The 16,162-nt window shown below is 35.7% G+C and overlaps 3 protein-coding genes across 3 annotated transcripts; 1 reads left to right on the top strand and 2 right to left on the bottom strand.

Moving 5' to 3' along the window:
• Positions 1–592: 592 nt before the first annotated feature.
• On the bottom strand, positions 593–2,130 carry LOC123310338. Its single transcript, XM_044893803.1, has 2 exons — positions 761–2,130; positions 593–696 (listed from the first exon to the last, which is right to left on the bottom strand). Exons 1-2 carry the CDS (start codon positions 2,128–2,130, stop codon positions 645–647), a joined length of 1,422 nt encoding a protein of 473 aa, XP_044749738.1. The 3' UTR covers positions 593–644.
• A 933-nt stretch (positions 2,131–3,063) lies between these two features.
• On the top strand, positions 3,064–4,615 carry LOC123309637. The gene is made up of 2 exons (XM_044892839.1): positions 3,064–4,427; positions 4,484–4,615. Exon 1 carries the CDS (start codon positions 3,102–3,104, stop codon positions 4,257–4,259), a length of 1,158 nt encoding a protein of 385 aa, XP_044748774.1. The 5' UTR covers positions 3,064–3,101; the 3' UTR covers positions 4,260–4,427; positions 4,484–4,615.
• Positions 4,616–13,689: 9,074 nt separating this feature from the next.
• Positions 13,690–15,046, bottom strand: LOC123310057. Its single transcript, XM_044893425.1, has 2 exons — positions 14,117–15,046; positions 13,690–13,757 (listed from the first exon to the last, which is right to left on the bottom strand). The coding sequence occupies exon 1, from the start codon at positions 14,980–14,982 to the stop codon at positions 14,128–14,130; it is 855 nt and encodes a 284-aa protein (XP_044749360.1). The 5' UTR covers positions 14,983–15,046; the 3' UTR covers positions 13,690–13,757; positions 14,117–14,127.
• Between the last annotated feature and the right edge of the window lie 1,116 nt (positions 15,047–16,162).

Below are 16,162 nucleotides of genomic sequence, written 5' to 3' on the forward strand. Positions count from 1 at the left end.
TCAATTCCAAGACCGTCCCGGAACTATACAATTGTCTTGGAACTAGCCGTTAGCTGATAGGAAATGTCACGGAACTCGACGTTAGTCATATATATATATATATATATATATATAATATAATAAAGAGTAAATACCTCATCAGTGTGTTGATCGACATCCCTTATTGAATAATATATATATATATATATATATATATATATATATATATATATATATATATATATATATATATATATATATATATATATATATATATATATATGTATATATATATATATATATATATATATATATATATATATATATATATATATATATATATATATATATATATATATATATATATATATTAATGATGTTGTTTACAGTTGCCCCGAAGAAGAGACGAATCAGTCTCGAAAGCTTGGCTGTATGAATAAAGATTAAAGATATCTTGCTGTTTATTGATCGATATCCCTTAGTTTTTGGAGACTACATACTTGCGATCATTATTTGGATTATATATATATATATATATATATATATATATATATATATATATATATATATATATATATATATATATATATATATATATATATATATATATATATATATTATTTAATAAGGGATGTCGATCAACACACTGATGAGGTATTTACTCTTTATTCATAATAGCCTAGCTTTCGGAAACGGTTGTTTCCTTCCTCAGGGCAGCTGTAAAATTATAAAATTATACCATGAAAAAAACAGACAAACAAAAACATCATAGACCTCCTACCGAATACGAGCTCCAGTGTTATACGGCAATATAGTCATGAAATCAAAGCAGCCAGAATCTAGAAGGAAGGAAATTATCTCCTTAAAGTCCTCTCGAGACATACCACAGCAAGGTTCAATTTTATCCCAGTTGAAATCAATAGCTGTTAGCACCAGTCCTTTGGATATATTCCCGAACAAGTTAACCACATCTAACGATATGACCACATGCTCCGGAGGTAGCTGTAACCCACTGACTTGGGTTGAAAAGTCAAAAGAGTCTTTCACATAATATGGGTTATTCTGGTCATATGCTGCAGTCAAAATTTGTGCAACATATCTTGACAATTTAATTGTAGGACCCTGTATATCCGAAACAATTGGTCGCATTGGAAAGTTGTTCTTGTGGACTTTAGGGTTACCGTACATTCTCGGACTGATGGAGTTGTATGTTCTCATCGACCTCCCTTGTTCCTTGCTGATAATATTTCGTTTTTCAAGAGTTGTAATTATTGTGTTTGTTTTCTTTTGTATGGTCGCTGTTGGATCTTTAGGAATTCGTTTGAAACTGTCAGTGTTTATAATAGAATACATCCTGTCTAAATAATCTGTTTTTTCCATGAGAACTGTCACTGATCCTTTGTCGCTATTTAATACCAAGAGATGATCGTTGGTTTTTAAAAATTCTTTTGTGGTTTTATATAATTGATCTGAATGGTTAGTAACATTTTTATTCCTGTGTAGAAAACTTGTTATGATGTTGGTTGTTTTCGCTCTCAAGGTGTCACGTATGTCCTCTTCCACCGTATCCAGAATGCCTTCCACGTCTGCTATCAAATTTTTGACTTTAACTTCTCTAGGATTGATTGGGACACTAAATTTTCCACCCAACGAGAGGACTGTCTTGACCTCTTCAGGGATCTCCATCGTTGATAAATTCTTAAACCATTTTTCTTTGACTCTATAGTCTGTCTTATAAGATTTCATCTGAAGATTCTTTACTTTATTTAGGTTTGTGGTCTTTATTTTGTTGAATATTCTCTTATAAGTGATCTGTTGACGTCTGTAAAACTCCAGCAAGGTAGTTGATGGTACAAGATGTTCCAATTTCTCCTCTATGTAGGCCTTTTCTTTTTGAACATGTGAAATCTTGAGGTGTGTATGTTCAACCTCTAAGGACAGTAATTTGTGTACCAGCTTTTTGTTGAAATCGGTGACTCTTCTATTAAATTTGTTTCCTACATAGAATTCAAACAAACTGAGTACACTTTTCACTCCTGCTCCTATGTGGTTAGGTGTCAATTTTAATCTCTTGCATTCTAATAAGAATATTTTTCGATTTAGTAGGCCTGCTATTTTCCGGTTGTTATTACTCCACTCTTTCATGAACATCTTGTACCATCAACTACCTTGCTGGAGTTTTACAGACGTCAACAGATCACTTATAAGAGAATATTCAACAAAATAAAGACCACAAACCTAAATAAAGTAAAGAATCTTCAGATGAAATCTTATAAGACAGACTATAGAGTCAAAGAAAAATGGTTTAAGAATTTATCAACGATGGAGATCCCTGAAGAGGTCAAGACAGTCCTCGCGTTGGGTGGAAAATTTAGTGTCCCAATCAATCCTAGAGAAGTTAAAGTCAAAAATTTGATAGCAGACGTGGAAGGCATTCTGGATACGGTGGAAGAGGACATACGTGACACCTTGAGAGCGAAAACAACCAACATCATAACAAGTTTTCTACACAGGAATAAAAATGTTACTAACCATTCAGATCAATTATATAAAACCACAAAAGAATTTTTAAAAACCAACGATCATCTCTTGGTATTAAATAGCGACAAAGGATCAGTGACAGTTCTCATGGAAAAAACAGATTATTTAGACAGGATGTATTCTATTATAAACACTGACAGTTTCAAACAAATCCCTAAAGATCCAACAGCGACCATACAAAAGAAAACAAACACAATAATTACAACTCTTGAAAAACGAAATATTATCAGCAAGGAACAAGGGAGGTCGATGAGAACATACAACTCCATCAGTCCGAGAATGTACGGTAACCCTAAAGTCCACAAGAACAACTTTCCAATGCGACCAATTGTTTCGGATATACAGGGTCCTACAATTAAATTGTCAAGATATGTTGCACAAATTTTGACTGCAGCATATGACCAGAATAACCCATATTATGTGAAAGACTCTTTTGACTTTTCAACCCCAGAGGGTTACAGCTACCTCCGGAGCATGTGGTCATATCGTTAGATGTGGTTAACTTGTTCGGGAATATATCCAAAGGACTGGTGCTGACAGCTATTGATTTCAACTGGGATAAAATTGAACCTTGCTGTGGTATGTCTCGAGAGGACTTTAAGGAGATAATTTCCTTCCTTCTAGATTCTGGCTGCTTTGTGTTTGATGGAAAGTTTTACCTGCAGACATTTGGCTGTATTATGGGTTCACCACTCAGCCCAATTCTGGCCCTCTACGTTATGGACTATTTACTGGCAATAAGCATACCAAAGTTGACGTTTACACTGGCGTTCCTCAAGAAATATGTAGATGATCTTATAATAGCCTTACCGTTGCTAGGAATTGACGAAATTATAGAAGTGTTCAACAGTTTTGACCAGAACTTAAAATTCACAGTGGAGAGAGAAGATGATAATAATTCAGTCCCATTTTTGGACACTAGAGTTTGTCGAGTAGACAATACAATAAAACTTGATTGGTACCAGAAGGGTACGTCATCGGGTAAATATATACATTTTCTATCTGATCACCCCATTGGTATAAAAATAAATTTCATAAGAGAACAAAAGAACAGAATAAACAGAATATGTGACATCACATTTAGAGATTCTAGTATTAGAAGATTGTGTGGATTGTTACTTGAGAATTCCTATCCGAAAACAATGGTGAACAAACTTCTGTTCTCTACATCAGATATACCGAGACATAGAGAAGAACCACCTCAGGATGTAGACATAGGAGAGACGCAGGTGGTGTATCGTAGTTTACCCAATATTCACAACCTTACAAACAAAATCAAGGATTGTTTCAGAGACCGCAAAGATTTAAGAATAGTTTCACAATGCAAAAAGAGAGTGTCCGACCTATACTCCAGGTTAAAAGACCCAGTGCCAGTGAGTCTGAGATCAAGTGTAGTGTATGAAATCGAATGTGATAGTTGCCATGAAACTTATGTAGGCCAAACGTCGCAATGGCTAAAAAACCGAATAACATTACACAAAAGTGACATAAGGACTAATAACCCAAGGTGTGCCCTCTCAACCCATGCAAACCGCCTTTCCCATAATATTGACTTTGATAACGTTAAAATTCTAGACACAAATTCCAACTATAGAAAAAGATGCATCTTAGAAATGATTAATATAAAAACTCAAAGAAGTCAAATTAATAAAAAAAACAGATACGCAAGGTTTAAGTCCCATCTATGCTTATCTGTTAGAGTATACAAGAAACAGACCATTCTTCGATGGTCCAGTTGACGGTTAATAATAAAAATAAAACTCTATGTTCTGTACGTTTCTAACCTTGATTGTTTTTGACACTTCCAGTACATGTGATTGATTTATTAAGAAATTGTAGAAGCTCAAATTGTTTTTAAGTTTTGATTTCATGACTATATTGCCGTATAACACTGGAGCTCGTATTCGGTAGGAGGTCTATGATGTTTTTGTTTGTCTGTTTTTTTCATGGTATAATTTTACAGCTGCCCTGAGGAAGGAAACAACCGTTTCCGAAAGCTAGGCTATTATGAATAAAGAGTAAATACCTCATCAGTGTGTTGATCGACATCCCTTATTAAATAATATATCATTCAACGATCATTATCTAAAGTATTATATATATATATATATATATATATATATATATATATATATGAACCTGTAGTTCGTTGTTACCTCCGTTAAGTTCATTGGGCGACCTGACCTCCGGGTGAAGGAGTTTTTTAATTGGAATAATTTTTATTATATATATATACAACGTGTCCCAAAATTCAACGATAAGCCGGCGCCGTAGGGTGTACATGGTCGTGACTACTTCAGAAAAAATAAGAAAAAAAATCCAGCTCACTTTGTTATTTAATTACAAAATAACTTAGAAATTCTTCGAAAATTAACAACCTTCATGACATTTTAAGTTACTACGGCCACAATTTTTCAAAAATTTTTGTAAATTTTTTTGTGTCGGCAACTTGAGTAGTACTGCTGCCCACCACGATTCCTAAATCTCCTAGAATACTTATAGTTTTTACACAAAAAATAATCAAAATATGTTTTTCCCATAAAATTTTGAAAGATTTTTCCGTTCAGCCCACTTTCCCTCATTGTTTTGTTAAAAAAAGTATGGAAACTATGGCGGCAAGTTTCTCTAAAAATTTACACAACTAACCAAGATTCCAAAATAGTATAATAATCCAAGAAAAATAGTCGCAAAAAAAATATGCGTACCATTTCTTAGAAGGACTGAATTACTTAATTGTTCTCGTTCATAGTGACAATATTTATTATGTGCCGAAATGAGATTGTGTAAAGTCATTTCTTGAAATTTCAATGGGGTAAGTGTGTTGTTGATGAAATTTAGAAATTAAAGAGAAAAATATAGCGAGAGATACACCTTAGAGAAGGATAGTAGATGTTCTTTGTTTAATAGCAATAGCACTGATAAAGAAGTTCCTATTCTCGGCAAAGTCAGTACCAATCTCAGAACATAGATACATGGAATGGACATTCTATGCTACGGATGAATTTTTTGTAGTTCACACATTCGATGTTCCTCTGTCTAGCACGACACTAAGGCAGTGGCGTTATATTGAAAAATTTACATACTTCCTATCTATTCGTACTGAAAATTGATGTTAATGATGTCCGAGTCAACTGTCTCAATTTTGATTGGCAACACTAAGCAACTATCTCACTCCAGTCTTTGGAATGGTTATTTTCCATTCCATGTTTCTATGTTCTGAGATTGGTACTGACTTTGCCGAGAATAGGAACTTCTTTATCAGTGCTATTGTTATTAAACAAAGAACATCTACTATCCTTCTCTAAGGTGTATCTCTCGCTATATTTTTCTCTTTAATTTCTAAATTTCATCAACAACACACTTACCCCATTGAAATTCCAAGAAATGACTTTACACAATCTCATTTCGGCACATAATAAAAATTGTCACTATGAACGAGAACAATTAAGTAATTTAGTCCTTCTAAGAAATGGTACGCATATTTTTTTTGCGACTATTTTTCTTGAATTATTATACTATTTTGGAATCTTGGTTAGTTGTGTAAATTTTTAGAAAAACTTGCCGCCATAGTTTCCATACTTTTTTCAACAAAACAATGAGGGAAAGTGGGCTGAACGGAAAAATCTTTCAAAATTTTATGGGAAAAACATATTTTGATTATTTTTTGTGTAAAAACTATAAGTATTCTAGGAGATTTAGGAATCGTGGTGGGCAGCAGTACTACTCAAGTTGCCGACACAAAAAAATTTACAAAAATTTTTGAAAAATTGTGGCCGTAGTAACTTAAAATGTCATGAAGGTTGTTAATTTTCGAAGAATTTCTAAGTTATTTTGTAATTAAATAACAAAGTGAGCTGGATTTTTTTTCTTATTTTTTCTGAAGTAGTCACGACCATGTACACCCTACGGCGCCGGCTTATCGTTGAATTTTGGGACACGTTGTATATATATATATATATATATATTTACATCCCCGCATCTATAGGTCCTCACCATATGATCCAGCAATAGGTCCTCTACCAGAACCCATGAATATATATCAGATTTCTCTGCGTATATTGGTTATTTGGCAAGGTTCGAATGTGAATCCGCCCTAATACTGGTCAAGAAAAAAAAAAATTTCTTCGCATTTTGCTATGTTTGGGTCCTCCCACGAAAATGTTTACTTTGGCTCCTCCATGTGTATATATTTTTATCCATTTTACGATCCTTCAGTCTTCCGCTGTATATAGAATATCCAAAATGTGGTGGATAGTTCTTCCGATGTATAATTTTCTTTTCATTTCACAGTGGAACAGTCCTCCGACAGTGTTGCCGGAATTAATGATCATAAAATTGACGGTTTTTATTATTCGATTCGTTTCACCAGTAGTTTTGTCTGTAGTGAATCATCACGTGTTGTGGTAACAAGAATATTTCGAATGAAAGGGGGGTACAACTCTCGACTTTTTAATACAGAGGATTGTCCATATGATACATCATTTGAAAGCTCATTCTTTCAACTTTTCATAATTTGCAGCTTTTTGTACAATTGAATTGAATTTTAATAATTAATGGTTTTTCATCATATCCCCTAAGAATATTTCCTGATTCGTGCTCTTGCATGAATCTTTTCTCAAAGATGTCATATTTTGCGATTCTGTTTATTATTAAGTTTTTTGAGTAACTTGAATCAGCAAATATTTGCTTGCGGAAAAGTCAGAAAGTCTTTACGTCTGGAAAACCAACAGAAAGTTCAACTTCAGTTTGAAACAGATACTATGTGAATTAGTTTTCCAAAAGAACGTTGCCATAAGTATTTTTTAAGAGAGAGAATCTCGAGTAAGAAAATTAATTTAGTGAAAACTATAACTAATTATTGAAAACTATTAGTTTCACAAATGTTCGAACCGTTGAAGAACATTTTGTAACATCGCTGGGGTCATTTGTTGACATTCGTTTTCAATACGATGACGTAATTCTTCTGAGAATTCGGGATGAGTAGAATGAATTCTATTTTTTATATGAACCCGCAACAAACAACAAAAAAATCGAGTGGTGAAAGGTCCGACGATTGTGAGGGTCATTCTGAAGATCCTCTTCTTCCAATCCAACGATTTGGAAATCTATTGTTGAGTAACCCCATTCCGCTGAAATACCAACTCATCTTCTGAATACTGCTCATTATTCTCGATAATGTCAGTAAACATATTGAATCAATGTGGTTTTGAACGTATCTCCATTCAGATTTCCTGGTAAGAAAAAGGGCCACTTATGCGATCACCAAAGATTCCAGCCGTAACATTCAGTTTTTCTTGGTGATGTGTATGAATTTACAAAGTTAATTTGGGATTTTCATCAGCCCAACCGTTGAGGGAAAACGAACATTCATCTGTTAAACAAATATTAAAAACGAAATTTAGATCATTGGCCAATCGCTCACTCATCATTTCACATGATCCGAGAGCTGGCAATAAAAATGGTCCAGAGTTTTGTAATGACCCAAAATTAAATATTATTTAGTTTTGGGAGTGTACATGAGTCAGCACCCACTCGCAAGGTCAGGTAGTGGAATGCCTGGCGGCAAAGCGTTTTGATGTGGGTATGAAAAATTACAACATGTTCTGAAAATGTTTTATAATAATTGAAAATTTTCAGAAAACTAGTATATAGTGCAAAGAAGATGGAGAAAGTGGTAAGACCGCATTTTTTGTGGAACACGGCGGGTGAAAATTTTCAGAAAACTAGTATATAGTGCAAAGAAGATGGAGAAAGTGGTCGGACCGCATTTTTGTGTAATACAGCGGGTCAGCATCCCTCATAAGTTGTCGCCGAGTTTGTCGTCATAACGATGTCAGTGGAAGAGTTTTGTAATGGCTGAAAATGATTTTACTGTTTAATTATCATATATTATTTGAGAATAGAGGAGTCAGATGAATAGAACAGAGGCAGTCAGCATACGCTCAAAATGCGGATATTGTAATTGTTTATACAGCAATGCGCGTCGCTGACAGGTGTCTACCTACCTACCTACCTGAACTTGCGAGTGGTTTGTGACTCATGTACCAACACCCTCAACACTAAATCATATTCAATTGTGAGCCATTACAAAACTCTTGCCGATTTTACACCTAACAGAATTTGAGATGAGAGGGAAGGATGCGTTTTAAAGCCTCTCCACTCAAATGCCAAACTTACCTACTCGCAGTTTTTACAAACGAGGCTCTGGCGACCGAACACGAGCGGTATAACATCGACAGGTCGAGCAGTTCAAATACTTGGGAAGCTTCATTGACACTCTAGGGCTAACCTGAATACAGAGTGTTTCAAAATGACGACCTCAATCTGAAGACTAAAACAGCTGTTTAGTGGTCCTCCCAACGCTTCTTTAGGGAAGCAAAATCTGGAGGCTCAACAGGCGACATACTAAATAGTTTGAACAAAAAAAACAACGTCATATGAGACATTATGCATATGCATTATGCACATGGTTCCATAAAGTTTCAAATGCAGAAGTCTTGCAGCGCCCAAGTTGTATAACTATTGAGACTCAAGTAATGAGGTCCCGACTCAGATGGAGTGGCGACATTCTGAGGATGCAAGACACAAGACTCCACAAAAAAGCTCTGTGTGGCGAATTCACAGAGAGAGCTCGGAAAACAGGAGGCCAATATGAGCGGTTTAAGGATATACTGCATCAATCCTTAAAATCAGTTAATGCCAATCATAACTGGGAACAACTAGCGTTAGACAGATCATAGTGGAGGTCTCTGGTCCACAGTTATAATGAGAAATACAGCGGCGGCCAGATCTGGTCAGTTGCTATCCATGCCCGCAGTGTGGAAGGATCTATGGGTCACGGGTGAGTTTTTTCAGTCACAGGGGGGCACACAGTCGCAAGTAGCCCTAAGGAATTGTTGGTTTGATCGCACCGACAGTTTTTTTTTTTTTGAGTCTTTTTGAAGATATATTCTTGGTAACGGGATACAGCAATAAATGAATAAATGAACAGAATTTCAGATGGCACGGTGGTCAAAATCATCTGCAGGGTATGTACAAGATGGAATTTGTACAGTTGGAAAGTATGGCGCTTCGAAATGCTACGTTGAGAACCAGATTCTGTTGCAAGTTGCCTCGTACTCGATCTTGGATTGAGAACTACTGGACCAAGAACTGTCACATTCACCCCTTCATTCATTTTTACATTTCGCTCTTTACTACACACTGAACCAGTTTATCGGAACTTTGCCATGAACTCGAATACGTACTTTCGATTTACATTTCCATATAAATGAAGCTGATTGAATAGTTCAGCCGTTCTCTTAGCTTAGCACATAAGTTATTTTCGAAAGAAGTGAAAAAATTTCCAACCTCTCTTTAATCGTGTAAACCATGATTTCGACTGAACGCATTATAAACAATTGAACTAATCGACGGAAGAAATTAAGTAAAATGAAAATCGTGGTTTCATTGTTATTCGATTGCAATTAACGGCTGGAGGACACAAGAATAATCTTTATAAGATATAACAAAAGAGGAATTATCAACAGTTCTATTCCGAACACGAGGTAAATCAAGTGCCGATATTTGTAGCAGGAAATGGAAACTCTTCGCCTATAAATGTCGAAGTTACAGAAACAAGTACCAAATACAGAAGTTCGAAATAGAAGAATATGACATCTTTGAGAAGAATTTATGCAAGATCACGAATCAGGAAATATTCTTAGGTGTTTCGAGGAAAAACCATTAATTATTGAATTTTATTAAATAATTTTTCATATTAGATAGCTTAAGTGATGTGCTTACAAATGATGTATCACATGGCCAATTTTTTCCTATTGAAAATTCGAGAGGGATAACCACCCCGCTTAGGAGATGGCTGTTTCACTTCTCAAATGTCTTAGAACCTATAGTTTTTTCGCAATTTTAAGAAAATATTCTGTAATATTATGAACATCCATTAATTAGTCAAATTCAATCCGATTTTCGAAAAAAGTACAAAAATAGAAATCTGACTTCATAAGCTGTCATAATATGAGGTATCACACAACCTGTCTTCCCTATTAAAAATTTGAGGGTTGCAGCTGCCACGTTCAAGGGAAGGCTATTTTACTAATAAATAATTATGAAACAAAAAGTGTCCCCCTTCAAACAAAAATCGCCGTTTTCAAGGAATGTGGCCAATTCGCCGCATTCTGTTTCGTTTTCAAATGGCCCTCCTGTAAGTTCACCGTGACTTATACCCATACACCTGCGAACAAGATATTGAAAACAGAATCTCATGAAATAATCCAACATCTACACACAGCGTAATGTACGATTCACGAATGAATACAGTGTTGCCGAAAACACGGAAGACCTAAGTACGGTGACTCGAAAAATTTTGTATAATCGAGGAGGACCGATCCTATGTAGAACGCTCAAAAATATACAACTCAATATACGCGTGAAAGCGCCCTCCTGGTCCAACGCGGCAACTGCCGCAACTAAAGTATTCAAAATCGACAAAAATCAGCTCTAAGTCGTCCCGCTGAAATTTTGCCAGGTGGTTGCCTATGCTATGAGGAACCATTTAACACGCGATGTGTTAGGTCCTCCGTATACGGAGGACTTATCGCAGCCGGAGGACCAATACCATGAAATCGAGCTATTAGAAGAGGACCTATTTACCGCAGGATAAATATATATATATATATATATATATATATATATATATATATATATATATATATATATATATATATATATATATATATATATATATATATATATGTATATATATATATATATATATATATATATATATATATATATATATATATATATATATATGTATATATATATATATATATATATATATATATATATATATATATATATATATATATATAATCACTGTAGTTATAAGAGCCTTTTAATAATATAAATTCGACGATAAGGGTCTATCGACTCTGGTTTGGCGTAGAATAAAGAGTACCTCATTCACTCCCCAAACCAGAGTCGATAGACCCTTATCGTCGAATTTATATATATATATATAGACCTGGAAGTGTTAATATTTCATTCGTTTTGAAGATAGATCTACAACTCTCTCGATATTTTCTACCAGTTATCACTCTTATGGCCCATTTCTGCTTCACGAACATTCTATCCATGACTAAAGTTCCACCCCAAAATATGATGCTGTAAGTCGCCAGTGATTGAAAATTAGCATAGTGAATTGTCCCCAGTACATCATCATTAACCATCCTCTTCAAGACATTCAGCGTATAAATGACGGAATTTAACTTCTTTCCCAATTGATCCACATGTTCTCTCCATTTCAAGTTTTGGTCTACTGCAACCCCCAAGAAAGACACCTCCTCCTTGACGTCAACATCACCATCTTTACATCCTAGAGCGCTCGGGAAGATCTGTGAAGATCGATCTGTAGAGAAGTAAGTGCATACAGTCTTTTGCATGTTCAAGATTAGCTTGTTCTCGTGGCACCAGCTGCATATCTCATCCAGCACTGATCTAAATAAATCAAGTGAGTCCTGGAGGTTTTTACACCTTATCAAGATGTTAGCATCGTCAGCAAAGTTCACAAGTTTACAGTTTTCCGGTAGTGTTAGGTCTAGGTCATTAATATAGATTAGAAAAAGCAGGGGTCCCAATATGCTGCCTTGTGGGATGCCCATGTTTATTTCGATGTCCTCTGAGGTGAACTTCTCACTATTTCTATTAATAAGAACTCTCTGTTTCCTGTGTCTCAAATAACTTCTCATTAGGTTCAGTTGTTTATCCCTTATACCAGATCTTTCAAGTTTTTCCAACAGTAGTAGATGATCAACGCAATCGAACGCCTTAGAGAGATCAAGAAACAAGCCCAAGGCAACATTATCCCCCTCCAAGTCCTCTAAGATAGACAATGTCAGTTCATAAATGACAGTTTCTGTATTTTTGTTTCTCATATAGCCATGTTGGCAGTTTGAAATGACTTTAAATTTGGTGAAAAATTTCGTTAATGGCGTTGCTATAATCTTTTCAATGATTTTTGAGAACGAACTAAGTAAGCTTATGGGTCTATAGTTACCCAATTCCTCCTCGTTTCCCTTCTTGAATATGGGTCTCACAATAGCTACCTTTAGAGCATCTGGAAAAATTCCTTCCTTCAGTATACAATTCACGATGTAAGTTAATGGAGATACTATACAAGAAATGCAAGCCTTCAACAAGCTGATTGGTTCTTCATCATAACCACATGCATAAGTGTTCTTCAGACTCCTCACGACTGACATCACTTCTGTCTCAGTGACATCAAAAGCGAAAAACGACTTCTCTATTATTTTTTGCTTCTTAGTCCTATTGGTCTCATTGGTAGATTTTTGAATAATGATGGAGCAGCATTAGCGAAAAATTTGTTGAATTATTCCGCCAGTTGCTTCAGATCGTCTGTTTTTACGGGATATTCATTGCTCTTACCTTGCTTTCCTGTTAATGAGTTTACTAACCTCCATGTTGCTTTGCTTTTATTATCCGTTGTTGCAATTAATCTTCCTGTGTGAGCACGTTAAGCCGCTGAGATAGTCATATCATATTTCCTCTTCATTTTGTTGTAACTACTTTTTAATTCTTTTTTTGTTGTCGATGCAATTAGTAGATAATCTAAGATATTTTTCATTCTTTTTAATTCAGGAGTTTCTATAAATTTATTATCTTTTGGTTGGCAGTAAGACGCAAGTCGTTAGCCATTTGCTATAGCAATAAATTTTCTCTCTTTCTCTCAGTTCTTTTTACCGAGGGAAAACATTTATCGAATAAAATTTTGAAATTCTTTTCAAAACTGTTCCACATCTTATTCACATCCTTTGTCTCAAATTCAAAAATATCCTGCCAGTCCTGCTCCGAGAGGCAGTCTAGAAATTTTTTTGTTGTTTCCTCATTTATTTCTCTTTTGAAGTATTCGATCTTGCTAATACCCCCAGTTATATCACAAACAAACCTGAAAATACAGGTAGAGTGATCCGATATGTGATTTTCAATCACTTTAGATTCTCCTTCTAGACTTGTCATAAAATTATCCAAACATGTTCCTGAGACCGGACGTGTACGTTCCCTGATAGTGAGATTTAGACTGAAATATTCTGCTATAGAAATAAACTCACGTGTTTCTCTTTCATCAGATAGTATATCTATGTTGAAGTCTCCCCTTCAAGCATTTCTGGAGAATGGTTGTTATTTTCTCGAAAAATATGTTAACATCAGCTTTAGGAGGCCTGTTAACACAAATTGCTATGATTCTAGTTGATTCTAAGTCTAATTGTATTGCCGAACACTCAAAAATATAGGCAATACTAATCGATGTTATATCTTGTCTCTCCTTAAAATTATAGGAATTGAGCATGTATAGGGCACAATCGCCATGTTTACCTTTCTCTCTACAAAAGCTTGAAGCCAATTTATAACCATCAAAATGGATCGCTCTGAGTTCATTGATATCCTGCCAATGTTCCGTAATACCGAATAGATCTGGTTTTTGTTTGCTTATAACTAAATCAAATTTATTTAAAGCTGTATTTAAGGCTCAAACATTTTGTTGCATAAGGCATAACTTTTTGGAGCATGTATTACTTACTTGACTAAAATTTATCTCTTCCGGTGTGGAAAAAAATTCTTAAATGAGAATTCTCTTAGGATGACTCCTGCTGGCCAGAACTCCTTACTGTATACAGTCTTATAAACTTCCTCTGATGGTAAACCCACACTGAATGCAGAGTTAGAACCTTTTGTATCTAGTTTTTTCACTACTATGTTCCCTAGTCCATCAGTGTTTTTCAAAAAATTTTCAATTTCTTCCTCCGTGACGTCTCCGCCAGCAATTCTTCCTACATAAAGCCATTTTTTTTTTGTAGCTCCCGAAATCGTAGTTTGTTTATCATTTATTTTTGAACCATCGCAGACTAACTCATTTTTCGACCTCGGAGGATAAGAGGATCTGATCTTTTTCTTTTGATATGTCACTTGTTTCCATTTTTCTCCATCCACTTCAGTTACATTTCCATCCTGTTCCATTTCTCTGTTTACATTCACGTTGACTTCGTTGACCTTTTGTTGTTCGATATTTAACCTCACGTCCGGATGTGTCACCTTGCGCTTTTCTGTGACTACTGCGTTATTCTTACATTCAACTGTCTTTCCTTCACCAGCTACTCTGTCGGCGTAGGATACGACTTTTCTGTTGTTAACATTGTTCTTATTTTTTTGTTGTGAACCGATATTTTTTATACTGATGAAATTTTCGATAACACTTTGCAATAATTTATTATTGTCATGAAGCGTTTTATTGTTTTGATGCATTTCGTTCAATTTATCTTTTAGAAATTCTACTTGCTGCTTCAGTAGTATGTTTTGCATACGTAAATCGCCTTGAGCTGACATTTCTTCGGATCTGATGGCTTCGTGTTGGCACACCGCTGATCCCCTGTTTCCATCTCTAGCCATGCACGACGGATGAAAAATTCCAATACATTTTGCACATCGAACGAAATCAATAACTTTTCGATTACCTACAAAAACTAGGGGAGAGTTCCTTTGAATCGGACGGCCCATGAACCGGACGCTACAGTTTTCTACTACACTCGATAGTAATTTAGCATCCTTTACGTAAATCCTATTTTTGCAACATCGATCGATATCTCTTGGAAAATGGCCGACCCTGTGGCTCGCGCCTTGTTGCAAAAATGGTATTTACGTAAAGGGTGCTAAATTACCATCGAGTGTAGTAGAAAAATGTAGCGTCCGGTTCATGGGCCGTCCGATTCAAAGGAACTCTCCCCTACATAAATGATCCACTTGATCCTCAATTCGACGAGAAATCGCGGAGCGATTCTCAGACACCTCTTCACTCGGCAACGACATATTGCTAGAGGTCATAAGGATGACCTCAAATATAACAAAGAGGCCGATGCCCTTATTGCTGGTTAAAACCCAGAATAAGGGTATCTTCGAGGTGATAAGGCTCTACAACATGAACTGTGTTGTTGAACCTAAGAGAAGGACGACCGGGCCTGGACAATGTTATCGCTGTCAGCGATATGGACATGCCCAAAGTAAGTGCACTTTTCCATAGAGGTGCGTGAAATGCTCGGCAAATCACAGCACTAAGGAGTGCACGCTCACCAGGGAGAACGAGGAGCGAAATGCTTCTTGTGTTCTCTGTGGAGAGCAAGGACATCCAGCCAGCTACAAGGGATGTAGCGAATGGAAATTGGTCACTAAAAAGACCAAGAGATCGCCAAGATCGAACCAAACCAGCTCGAAGCCAACACAAAATACTCCGAAGCCAGCCCAAAACTGATGATGGAACCACCGGAAACCGAAATCATTCCAAAACCGTCTTCACCAACAGAGATCATAATGAAATTGAAAAACAGGAAAGCGCCGGAAGAAGATAGGATAACGAATTATATGTTGAAGAAATTGCCTAGAAAAGGAATAGCAGCCTTGACGAATATTAAAAACGCAGTGATGAGGTCCGAATACTACCCAAAGAGATGGAAAACTGCACAAATGATAGTATTCAACAAGCCTGGAAAGGAACGGAAATTTCCTCAAAATTATAGACCAATCAGCCTACTATAAGCACTAGGGAAAATCGTCGAGAAGGTTATCGCTAAAAGGC

This window comes from Coccinella septempunctata, chromosome 3 (genome assembly GCF_907165205.1).
Source record: "Coccinella septempunctata chromosome 3, icCocSept1.1, whole genome shotgun sequence".
NCBI classification, from domain to species: Eukaryota; Metazoa; Arthropoda; class Insecta; order Coleoptera; family Coccinellidae; genus Coccinella; species Coccinella septempunctata.